At 52.3% G+C, this 12,504-nt stretch overlaps 1 protein-coding gene across 2 annotated transcripts in view; it reads right to left on the reverse strand.

The window, feature by feature from the left end:
- Positions 1–12,504, reverse strand: part of Plekhm2 (pleckstrin homology and RUN domain containing M2) — a 41,400-nt gene that overhangs the window by 8,002 nt on the left and 20,894 nt on the right. The window contains exons 2-8 of one of the 2 annotated variants that reach the window (XM_021199754.2): positions 9,815–9,921; positions 9,589–9,698; positions 9,057–9,156; positions 8,473–8,560; positions 6,796–6,982; positions 4,954–5,013; positions 631–856 (exon numbers count right to left, since the gene is read on the reverse strand). In XM_021199754.2, the coding sequence (XP_021055413.1) occupies positions 631–856; positions 4,954–5,013; positions 6,796–6,982; positions 8,473–8,560; positions 9,057–9,156; positions 9,589–9,698; positions 9,815–9,921 (878 nt within the window). The remainder of the gene's footprint in view (positions 1–630; positions 857–4,953; positions 5,014–6,795; positions 6,983–8,472; positions 8,561–9,056; positions 9,157–9,588; positions 9,699–9,814; positions 9,922–12,504) is intronic. The other variant, XM_021199756.2, reaches the window with a different exon arrangement.

Here is a 12,504-nt window from a genome sequence, read left to right on the forward strand (position 1 = left end):
TCTGTAGACCAGGCTGGCCTCGAACTCAGAAATTCGCCTGCCTCTGCCTTCCAAGTGCTGGGATTAAAGGCGTGTGCCACCACGCTCGGTGATCAGACAAGAGGTTGTAACAGGATAAGGGGTGTCTCTTCAATTGGTTTGGAAAGTTCTCAGAGCAGGCCCCGGGGAGGTCAAAGAGCTGAGTGGCTCTGACCAGGATAGACTGTGAACCTGAGGCCAACAAAACTGCATCCTGAGGACCGGCCAATGGAGCAGAAAGAGCCCGGGCAACACTCAAACAGCAAGTAATGTTGGGAACACAGCTGGGAACTAGCCAGTCTAGTGTACAGAAAAATAGATTAGGGATAATCACCCAGTAACTGTGCTAAACTGATTAAATAAATTGACAGGACTCAGACTCCACTGGGGGGGGGGGCTGGATCATAGTAATAGAACCAATAGAGTTAATAAACAACACATACGACAGCAAAGAACTCCACAAGGTGTGGAGGGGTTGCTTCTTAAGTCTCAGAGATGTTCGTCCTCTGTCCTTGGGGAGGACTGTCTGCCCTGGACTACACAGTAAGTCCAGAGGTGGACACTGGGCACCAGGCGCTCATCCACCTTCTCCCGGGTCCGTTCCCTGCTCACCTGATAACTTCAAGCTCTGTACAAGCGTCTGGCTGGTCTGGGGCCTGGGCCTCCTCCTTCTCCTGAGAGGTAGTGTGCACAGGGGTGGTGTCGGATGATGCGGTCTCCGCTTGCTCCTCATTGAAGGGGTTATGGCGCTGGGTGGGGCTCTTGGTGGATGCCTTGCTACTGGTCAGGTCTGAAGCAGTGGAGCGCGGACCGCTGATGGTGTCCGTGAGGTCTCCATCTGCAAGGACAAGGAGACAGGACACAGACATCCTGTCAGCCTCCAGCCGGACCCCAGGAATGCCTGATCTCCGGGAGGTGGGCAGGTGCCTCCCAGGGAAGCCCCACCACAGTGGCCCTAGTTCAAGAGCACAGGCTCCAACCCACAGGACATGGAATTGATTCTTTTGGAGCCAGCTGATGGGGACCCCCTCCTGTCTGTCACTGGGAACCCTTAGTCACTTAGCCAAGTTCCAGTTAGGGTCCACAATGTCAAACAGCGTCTAGGCCTAAGCCCCAGACAGGGGTACTTGGATGCTTGCCCTGCAGGGTGTGGGCCCCAGGAGGAGACAGGCTGCATACCTCCTACAAGGTATGCAGGGCCCTCTCTCCCACAAGGATTAGGGATGCCTGGCAGCCCCTCAACACCACTCCCAGTGGAAAGGGATACCCGAAGTCCTCTGCAAGCCCCGCTCTGCCGCAGACAACAGGGAACAAAGGACGCAGGATGAACAGAAGAGACAGAGAACGTGGAAGCATGGGCTAGGGAGAGCACAGGGGAGGGACGCTGGGGGAGGGGACACAGGACCCAATATGACAGATCAGGGACAACAAAATGAGATACAGAGAGGAGGGGGTACAAGGGGCTGCCTCCCCTCCAGACCCTGCAGGCTCCTCAGAGAGTTTTGGCTTTTCTCCTCCCAAATCCAACAGCACTCTTGGGGAGCAGAGCCAGGTAGGTACCCCTCTTAGGTGAGCTGGAGGAGCTGCTCTAACTGCCCCCCTCCAAACCCTTCTATGCTAACTCACTGGAGCGGGTATGCAGGGAGCATCGTCACGGGTGGTCAGTACAGGGGTCATTTAACTGGTGGCAGATGGGAGCTGAGACCAGCCAGTGACACAGCCTGGGTGAGGGCTAATGGCCACACACACTCTAGCTGTTGGTGTGAGTACATCTTCCTGGCCATTACCTGTGCAGGAGCACACTTCCCTAAGCCTGTTGGAAGGGCGGGCCGGGGCCTGCTGGCTGACGCTGCACTTTGTTTCTCTTTAAGTGGCTGCCTCACTCTTAAGTGGGATCTCACTTCTCACTATGTAGTCCTGACTGTTCTCCTGCCTCAGGAATGGCTAAACGTAACTACAGCTCTGCCAGGAACACACTAGTGACGCTTTCAGCTTCCCTGAGATGGGAGCCTAGGTCTCAGAGGAAGGAAGCCAGGCCTTCAGACAGCTCAGAGGTTCCCACAGGGACAGAGGGCTTCTCCCCCTCTCTTCCCCTTAGCACTTGGAGCTGCTTGTGGAGGGTCATGAGAGGCCAGCAAACAGACCCCAGAACACAGTGGTGTTAAACCTGGATGCCTAACAATTCTATAAAGAAGCTTAAGACCACAGAACACCCTATTCAGCCCTGCTCAGGGCCCCAAGTTTGGAATTGCCCTCTAAGTCCTACTTTCCCTTGGGCTCCAGGTGACAGCAGGGCCTCGGCTGACACTGTGGGCCAGGGAACTCTTCAGTGCTCAGGAACGTGGGAAGTCACTGTTGCAGAGAATCTAACTGGGCCTGCCCAGCCTGAGCAAGCTGGGATAGTAGTTCCTAAGCAAGATCTAAGGAGGACCTAAGGGCTACAGAGGAAGGTCGGAAGGTTGGGGCTTGCCTGTCAGGTGACGAGAAACAGTGTCTGGAAAGGGTTAGTGGTTAGACTCAGAGGGAAAAGCCAACGCTGACACTGGGCTTCAGAAGAAGCTAAAGAAGAAGAGATGTTAAGGTGGAATTCTGGGTCTCTCACTACCTGCACTCACACACACACTCCTCAAAACTACCTGCTCAGCTGAGCGGCACGATTTACCACAGTGTTGGACCCCATGTCTCCCAAAGGTAAGGTGGTTCATACTCTACATCACATGGGAAATCAGCTCTCACCCACTGCTCAGAGGAACCCCACCTCAGGCAACAAGGGGTCCCCAGGGCAGGAGCTCTTTAGGAAGGGAGCCTGGGACAGCTTCAGATTTAAGATTTAAGCACACATTTACGATATCAAACACAGACCATGCTCTGAGTAAGTCATACAATCTTGGAGTGTGAATTTGTCCAAACCCAGACATGGGTTGCAGGTAGAAAAAAATGTCTCCACAATATTGATGCTCAGTGGACAGTGAGAAGCTAAGAGAACCTCCACATTGACTTATTAATGGGGCAGGGCATGCTGTGTGTATATGTAGAGGTCAGAGGATGCCATGCGTGTGTGTGTGTGTGTGTGTGTGTGTGTGTGCAGAGGTCAGAGGATGCTGTGTGTGTGTGTGTGTGCGTGCAGAGGTCAGAGGATGCTGTGCATGTGTGTGTGTGTGCAGAGGTCAGAGGATGCTGTGCATGTGTGTGTGTGTACAGAGGTCAGAGGATGCTGTGCATGTGTGTGTGTGTACAGAGGTCAGAGGATGCTGTTTGTGTGTGTGTGTGTGCGTGCGTGCAGAGGTCAGAGGATGCTGTGCATGTGTGTGTGCAGAGGTCAGAGGATGCTGTGTGTGTGTGTGCGCAGAGGTCAGAGGATGCTGTGCGTGTGTGTGCGCAGAGGTCAGAGGATGCTGTGCACATGTGTGTGTACAGAGGTCAGAGGATGCTGTGCACGTGTGTGTGTGTGTGTACAGAGGTCAGAGGATGCTGTGCACGTGTGTGTGTGTACAGAGGTCAAAGGATGCTGTGCATGTGTGTGTGCAGAGGTCAGAGGATGCTGTGCACGTGTGTGTGTGTGTGTACAGAGGTCAGAGGATGCTGTGCATGTGTGTGTGTGTGTGTACAAAGGTCAGGGGATGCTGTGCATGTGTGTGTGTGTACAGAGGTCAGAGGATGCTGTTTGTGTGTGTGTGTGTGTGTGTGTGTGTGCGCAGAGGTCAGAGGATGCTCTGTGTGTGTGTGTGCAGAGGTCAGAGGATGCTGTGCGTGTGTGTGCACAGAGGTCAGAGGATGCTGTGCATGTGTGTGCACAGAGGTCAGAGGATGCTGTGCACATGTGTGTGTACAGAGGTCAGAGGATGCTGTGCATGTGTGTGTGTGTGTGTGCAGAGGTCAGAGGATGCTGTGCGTGTGTGTGTGTGTGTGTGTGTGTGTGTACAGAGGTCAGAGGATGCTGTTTGTGTGTGTGTGTGTGTGTGCGTGCGTGCAGAGGTCAGAGGATGCTTTGCGTGTGTGTGTGCAGAGGTCAGAGGGTGCTATGCATGTGTGTGTGTGTGTGCGCGCGCGCGCGCAGAGGTCAAAGGATGCTGTGCGAGTGTGTGTGTGTGAAGAGGTCAAAGGATGCTGTGCATGTGTGTGTGCAGAGGTCAGAGGATGGTGTGCACGTGTGTGTGCAGAGGTCAGAGGATGCTGTGCACGTGTGTGTGTGTGTGTGTGTGTGTACAGAGGTCAGAGGATGCTGTGCATGTGTGTGTGCAGAGGTCAGAGGATGCTGTGTGTGTGTGTGTGTGTATGTGTGTGTGTGTGTGTGTGTGTGCATGCAGAGGTCAGAGGATGCTGTGCACGTGTGTGTGTAGAGGTCAGAGGCTGGCTAGGGGAAGTCAGTTCTCTCCTCCCACCTCGTGGCTTCCAGGGATAGAATTCATGAGGCCATGCTTGATGCCAAGCACCTTTGCTTGCCAAGCCATCTTGCTGGCTCTCCCTGGAGGGCATCTTAGCTATGCCTGGGCAGTTTCCTCAGTCCATTAGGGATAGCCTGAAAGGACCAAGCCTCCATCTTCCTCCTTGATACTCATGGGGTAGATTGCTCACATTCCCTGTATCTCAAAGCATCACTTTTCTAGAATAAGTTTCCACTCCACCGAGCCAGGCCACTGACATAACACTGTTTTATAACGACCAGGACAGGAATCAGGTGGGTGGCCTGGTGTGTGTGCCACACTCACTAGTGACTCCCAAGGCCCCCGTGGGAAGGCAGAAACACTCCCCGAGAGAAGAACTAAGGGCCAAGTTCCCTACTTCAGAATTCCACCTACTCCAACACCAGCTGTGGCGTCGTTATAACCACGGACATTGTTATAAGGAATAAGGAGCTGATTCTGAGACATGCAGCAAGCTTGGCGTGGCAACGTTGCAAACAGGAAAAGAGGGTCACAGAGGACTCTGTCCCACCTTCCCAGTCTGTGCTGGGTACAGACGGCACTGCTGGAAACACATCTCCAAAATCATAATCTATAAAAACGATAAAACTCGGGTTAGAGCCAGGCAGTGGAGGGACATCGGGGCAGAGGGCGGGAGACACAGGAGAAGAGAGACGGAGAAGAACTCAGTACACGTTCTCTAACATGCAGCTATGACCTCGGCTGCCCTGAGGGCCACTCCTTCCCAACTCAGAGCCTGTCCTGGAAGAAAAGAGCCTACGTTTCCACTCCTTGCCTTCCTTCCCTCCGTGGCTCTTGGGGAAATGAAGTCCTGTCCTTCTGCCTTGAGTTAGACAGTATAAATTGCTGGGCTTAGCAGGGGCTTCTATTCATGGATGGCCTGGTTGCTTCTTCAAGGTTTGTCCCTCTGACTCCTCCTCTAGGGTAGCCCCTGAGGCCCCGCAGAGTCTGAATGTTCTCGTCCCTGTACCATACGCAAATAAGCAGTGCAAGTCTTTTTATTACTAATTTTTTCGAAACATATTTTCATGAAGCACAGGCTGATCTTGAACTTGCTACGTAGTAGAGAAAGACTTAGAACTTCTGATCCTCCCGATTCTGCCTCCCAAGTGCTGAGGTGGCAGGTATCCCCCATCATGCTGTGCGTGCGTGCGTGCATGTGTGTGTGTGTGTGATGCCGTGCATGTGTGTGTGTGCGCGTGCGTGCGTGTGTGTGTGTGATGCCGTGCGTGCGTGCGTGTGTGTGTGTGTGATGCCGTGTGTGCGTGTGCGCGTAAGCACAGGATGTGTGTAGCACAGTGTGTGTGTGTAAATCAGAGGACAAGCTTCAAAAGTCGGTTCTCTCCTTATGCGATGGGTTTCCAGGACCAACGTCATGTGGTCAGGCTTGCCTGGTGTGTTTTTTAGCCATTAGGCCATCTCACTGGCCCCAAGCTTGGGTTTGTGCAATGCTGGGATTTGAACCCAGAGTTTCATACACACTAGACCAGCCTTCTGCCCACTGAGCTACACTGCTAGCTCCTGCAATGCAGATCTTATTCACAGCAAGTCTCAAAGTCGGGCATATGACCCATGGCACAACAGAACAAAGAATCGGGAAGGTCAGGTCTTAGGGGAGCAAGTCCAGAAGAACTGAGTGAGTATCTGACCCCCTAACTCCCAGAGTTGAGGCCGAGTGAATGAGGGTGTCCTTGATCTCACTGAAGTGGGGCAAAGACCTAAAGTCTGGGGAAAGCCAGGGTTTTCTAGCAACTGATCTGAGATGAAGGGACCCGCCTATGGCTCCTCAGTCTCAGGACAGATGCAGCCCTCTCTGACTCATGGAGGGACACTAGCAGGGACTGCCCAAGAAACTGTTCTGGTTCTGTCTCCCTCAGACCACCTGTCTGTCTCTACTGAGCTTGCTCAGCCTCTCAGTAGAACCTGCTGCAGGGCACCCCTCCCCAGGCAGCTGATGCTCAGCTGGGACTCAGGCAAGAGTTTCCAGGGCATATCGCCGCGAGTCTCTCCTTTACCTGGGCATGAAGTTAGAAATTTCTGGAAAAGTTAGTAAGGCTCATAAAGCCCGATGTCTGCTTTTTTTTTTTTTTTAAGCTACCACAGAAACTGAGGAAATAAAGATATTGGAAATGGTAAGCTCTGTTCAACTGGGAGGGAGCCGGCATGCTCGGTCGGGCTCAGTGGGGCTCAGTCGGGTTCAGTGGGGGCTCAGTCGGGCCCAGTGGGGCTCAGCCGGCTTCAGTTGGGGCTCAGTGGGGCCCAGTCATGCTCAGTCGGGCTCAGTCAGGCTCAGGAGGCCCCAGAGTATGCTGCAGGGCACAGGCCTGTTTCCTTTCGCCCCAGAGCCACTTACCCTCGCTAGATGGGGCAATTGCGCTGTCGTCCCATTCCAGGTTGGTGGAGGTGACAGAGTTGAAGGAGTTTAGGGAGAGGCTGTCTGAACCGTGGACTGAGCTAGGAAGGCGGTCTTCAAAGTCCAGCAGGTATTGAGGCTTATAGTAGTCAGGCATGTACGGGGCCAGGTCTAAGTACGGGGCGTCCTGGGGAGAGAGCACAGGAAGAGATGTCTGGGGGACAGGCAGCAAACAAGGTTCAGTAAGCAATCAGCAGACCCAGGACGGAAAACGGGGACCACGCACATACACACAGACACACACACATAAACGAGATACGCACATATCACACAGACACACACAACATACATAGACACACACAGAGACAATGATACATACAGACACACAGATAAAACACAGACACACAACATATAGAAACACAGACAGATGTACACCCCGCAACACCCCACACAGACACACATACACATAAATACACATGATATACAAAGACACACACACACACCCCTACATACCACACACAGACATCCCATGCTTTTTTCTTAGGGAAATCAATGTGCTTCAGGAGTTAATGAGAAAATAACTGCCCCCAAGGAATAAGGAACCAATCCTAAAGCCACGGGTGTGTCCCACAGATGTCTGAAGCAGCAACAGTGCATTGCCTGCCTGAAGGTGTGCAAGGCGGGGGCTCCACCATCACACCACAAAAAAAAAGAAAGGAAAGCGCTGTCTAGACCAGCAGCTTTCTCTTGATAGCTCTTGGCTTTTGAATCTCACTTTCTCTGGCTTCTACCATGGCTGAATGGGGCAGCTATGCTAATCTTAGAAGCCAGGTCCATGAGCTACTCCGGCCTCCTTGGGGTCAGCATTGTGCTCAGCCATCTCCTTAGGCTTGTAGTTTCACTTGCTAAGATTTGTTACTGCAGTCTGGAAATACTAAATGGAAACTTCCAGAAATAAATAATTGATAAGTTTTCAAAAAACTGGAAGCTAGGCATAGTGGTACACACCTTTAATCCCAACTCTTTGTGGAGCAGAGGCAGGTATCTATGTGAGTTCCAGGCTAGCCTGTGCTACTTAGTGAAATCCTATCTCAATAAAAATTATTTATTCTTTTTTATTTTGTGTGGATGATGATGTATGTGTGGTGATGGCTGGGGCGGGGGCTGCATATGCTACAGGATTTGTGGGGAGGTCAGAGGGCAACTTTGTGGAGTTGGTTCCCTGCTTCCACTTTTATGTGGGTTCTGAGGAGCAAACTCAGGGTGGCGGCCTTATGTTGCAAGCATCTTCACTCGCTGAGCCAAATCACTGGCCCCTGGTTTTGTTGCTGCTGTTGCTATATTTCCATGTATTTCAGGCTGCTCTGTGGAGAAGCACAAAGCCAAGGATACTCGTCCTCCCTCTCAGACAGAGGTGAAGTCCTTCTGAGTTAAGACACTTCAGGCAATGTGCCGTTTCCCCGGGTGGGTAGAAAGGCAGAAAGACACTGAAGCAAGAATCCTGGCCATAAGTCGGCTCCCCTTCCATCCAATCCTGCTGACCTAGAGGCATCCTTTATCTGAACAAACAGGCACAGCCAGGCTTAGCCACACCCAGCAAGCTCCAGACTAGAAAATGGAGTTTTGTGTTCCCTCCTTTGCCTCCTCCCTCCAGTACCAAGAGCCAAGGCATCTCACCAGATCCAGGTCGAACCGAATAAACTCCAACCCAGACACCAAGGTCAGGAAGAGAGTCAGGTGATCGTGGCTGCAGACCAGGGCATTCCTGCCAGAAAGAAAAAAAAGAAAAAAAAAAAAAAAAAAAAACAACCTGGAGACTTCTGAGTCGGGTCACCAGCCTGGCTCACCCCCACCAGAAAGCCCATGGTGTTGAAATTGGACGCTTGACAGCCCGGCCCCATGGCACCCAGCTCATGCAGCCACCCCCCACTCCTCTCCCTCTCTCCTGCCCTCTCACTGGCTGTGAGGTCTCCAGAGACGGGCCTGGAGCATAAGCCTTACCAGGCTCTCGGTGGCGGCTATAAACACTCTGTCCCTGAAGTGTCCCCAGCAAATGGGTAGGCAAGCATTGGGTGTGTGGTCAGTCTGAGGCCAAGGCAGACACCAGACTCTTCAGAGCCTGGCTGGGACTCTGGAGGAGGCCTCAGACTGCCAGCAAGATGCCACAGTCACAGCCCTCAGTGGGTGACACCGGGCTAGGCCTCCATCTCCGTGTGACAGGAGGCTTAGGGAGCTGGGGACTGGGCGGTCCAGACACTTACCTGACATAGTACTTCTGTAGCAGGCCCAGGTTCTCCTGGAACAGACGCAGGTAGCTCTCCAAGGAATTCTCATTGAGAGCCAGGTAGAGCCAGGCTCGGCCTGCAGAGAGGCCAGGAGTGACTCAGCTGCAGGACAGCTGCTTTTCATTTGCTAGATGAAGGCTAGTGAGGAACTCGGGAACCCAACAGCCTTCAGGCCTTAGCTTAGGTTGGCCAGGAGAGTTAGAACACAGAGGCAAGGGGTGGTGGTGGTGGTGGTGGCGGCCAGTGATCAAGAATGCTGTCCCAACCCTTCAGGCTAACACGGTTTCTGACCTAGGACTCCAAAGGTTTCCTTGTGTACCAAGTTCCCCTTCACTTCATCAGTGACCCGCCCACAAATTGTCACATGCAGGGGGAAAAAATGAGGCTTTGCAGAAGGCATTGGCATATCAGCCCCCATTGCCACTGGACGCTACAAGACAGACAGACAGCTGCCTCAGGCTGACCCTGGCAGGATCAGAGCTCCCCACAGGGGAGTGGTTCTACTCACTTCGCCCCAGGTTGGTGGCCACATGCTGTAACACCTCGATCTGCCTGATGGCTTCTCTGCGGGTGAAATGGACCACGAGCACCCAGTAGCCAGAGGACAGGTCCTGCAATCTGTGAGGATGAGACGGGCTGTCTCAGGCAACCAGGTGCTTCACTGTGGCCTGCCTGAGAGAGACAAGCCTCCCTGTGCCCGGCCCCCACAGCATGAGAAAGGGGACTGAACTCACCCGTACAGCAGGGCATGGTCCAGGTGCTCACACAGGCGCTGCAGGACCTTGTCGTGGTTCCGGATGGCAGGGGTCTCGTCCTCACACGCTGCAAAGTAGCTCTGCAGCTTCAAGGAAGAAGCCAGTGCTGATGAGAAGTGCTCCAGGCATATTGCGTCCTGTGATGGCCCGCAGAGTCTGCCTGCGTTGCCCTGCTGAGCCCTGATCTTGCCTGGGAGGTTCCCGAGGGCAAAGGCTCTCAGGAGGGCTTTGTGTAGATAGCCTTGTGAGGGATGGCCAGTTCATGGTGTTGGGTACTAAGCTTTGGGGCAGGGGCATAGGCTACAGTTGCAGCCTGGACACCATACACAGTGGTATCTGTTATCAGACATAGACACACACACACATACAGAGAGAGAGAGAGAGAGAGAGAGAGAGAGAGAGAGAGAGCCTGTTGGTAATATCTGAAGGCATTTAAAAAAGATCCCCAAGTGCTTTAAAAAAATCTCATTTATTTACTGTGTAGACCCTGCTCGGAGCTGCCCTCTGTACACACCAAGGGCTGAAAGCCTGGGTCACCTGCTCTGATGGCTTTCCTGCCAGAGGCTGACATGGACATTAGATGTACCCAAGGAACATGGCCACATCTAGGTGTGTGCCAGATTTGTGTCAAGCCCCGTGCCAAGAAGGACTCTGTTCCCAGGGCTAGACAGGGGGACAGAGAGAGGGCAGGAGGGAGGGAGGGGAAAAGAGAGCCGGGGAGAAAGAGAGAAAGAAGGGGAAGAGGGGAAGATTGGGATCGCAGAGGACATGAAGCACTCCCAGCCCACCAGGCTGATGCAGGAGAGGAGCCTGGCCTAACGGACAAGACAGCGTGGAGCCTGAGATCTATGCAGTCAGAGCAGAGCCCTCTCCTGTCACCTTCCCAGTGGCCCGATGGAAAATGCAAGAGCAGAGATCCCCACACACTGGGGGTGGGCTTAAGCTCCTGGGACCACTCGGTTCTCAAGTGTTTTCTGGAAGCAGCGGCAGTGGCGGATCAGCCACACCAGGAGCACATGCTCTTGGAGGGAGGCCAACCATTGAGCTCCCACAACAAAAGTAACCTCTTCTCTAAGACCCGGAACGAGTCCAGCAGCCAGGCTGACGGGGCCTGAATTCCTGTTCCGGGTCCATGCTAGGCAAGACACAGCCACTCGAGAGGCTCTGTAGCTGGCTACTCCAGCCCTGCAGACCTTTGTCTTCTGTGTTTAGGTCTTTGAGCGTGAAGTTAAGGGTCACCTGTACTACTTCTGAATGGCTGACCCCCCCCTTTATATATATATATATATATATATATATATATATATATATATATATATATATATAAAACCCAGCCTCTTTCCATCTGAGCCACAAGCCTTTTCTAGATTATTCTGTGTTGTTGGTCTGCTGTCTATTTCCACATCAGTCCCTATTTGATTATCTCCACTTTCCTCAGCCCTTGGACACGGGCAGAAGTCCACTTAGCCCCCACCCCGCTATTCTTTTACAAAACTGTTTTTCCAGCCGCCATTTACTTTTTACTTATAGAGGGCACGTGTGCACATATGGAGGTCAGAGGACAACCCGCTGGAGTTGCTTCTCTCCTTTTACCTTATGGATCTGATTGGGGATCGAACTCTGGTCATCGGGTTTGGTGGCAAGCCCCTCTGTGTGCTCAGTCACTCTGCTCACCCCAAGCCATTCTCTCACCACTGAAGTTCACCACCATTCCATTTTGGGTTTTGAAAAATTATTTTATGTGTATGAGTGTGTTTTGCCTGCATGTACATCAGTTATACGGACAGTTGTGAGCTGCCATGTGGGGGCTGCGGATGCAACCCTGGTCCTCTGGAAGAGCAGCCAGTGCTTCTAACTGCTGAGCCGTCTCTCCAGCCCCATCTCAGATTTATAATAGAATTATAATATAATATATAGATTTATAATATATAATAGATTTATAATAGAATTATGCTGAACCCAGAGACTATTCACGTGGAGAGATGGTATCTCACTGTATCTCATCTTCCGGACAAGGAACACAGGCCCCACCCCCATTTGCTCAGGTCTTCCTTGGGACCCCATGGGAAATCTGACAGGTGTCTTTAGATATGTCCTACACATATCTACACTTTGCAAATATGCAAACATTGCAAAAATACAGAGTTGCAAATCTACACGTGATTTCATGACTCAGAGAACAATCTACAACACAAAACCATTTTTTAGGGAAAAAAAAAAAAAGCACACACCACGGCTCAGCATCAATGGGGCTTGCTGCCAGGGCTGACGACCTGAGTTCAATCCTCCATACCCACAGGGTAGATGGAGAGAACTGACTCTCTTACACTGTTCTTTGAGCTCTAGACATGTGCCACAGCACATATGTAACCTCTCCCAACACACATACAAAATAAATAAAAACATATAATTAAAACATTGCAGGGATGCATACGGCAATGGCACAGGGGGCAGACACAGGAAATGGGAGCTAAGCCTGACACTGCCACACAGTGGCACACCTCAGAGAGTTACTTGAGTCCCTGGCTCATTTTTTCTCCCCTTTAAAATGACTTATAGGGCCTGGTGGCAAATGCCTTTAATCCCAGCACTCGGGAGGCAGAGGCAGGCGGATTTCTGAGTTCGAGGCCAGCCTGGTCTACAAAGTGAGTTCCAGGACAGCCAGGGCT

Source organism: Mus pahari, chromosome 6, assembly GCF_900095145.1.
Source record: "Mus pahari chromosome 6, PAHARI_EIJ_v1.1, whole genome shotgun sequence".
Taxonomy (NCBI): domain Eukaryota; kingdom Metazoa; phylum Chordata; class Mammalia; order Rodentia; family Muridae; genus Mus; species Mus pahari.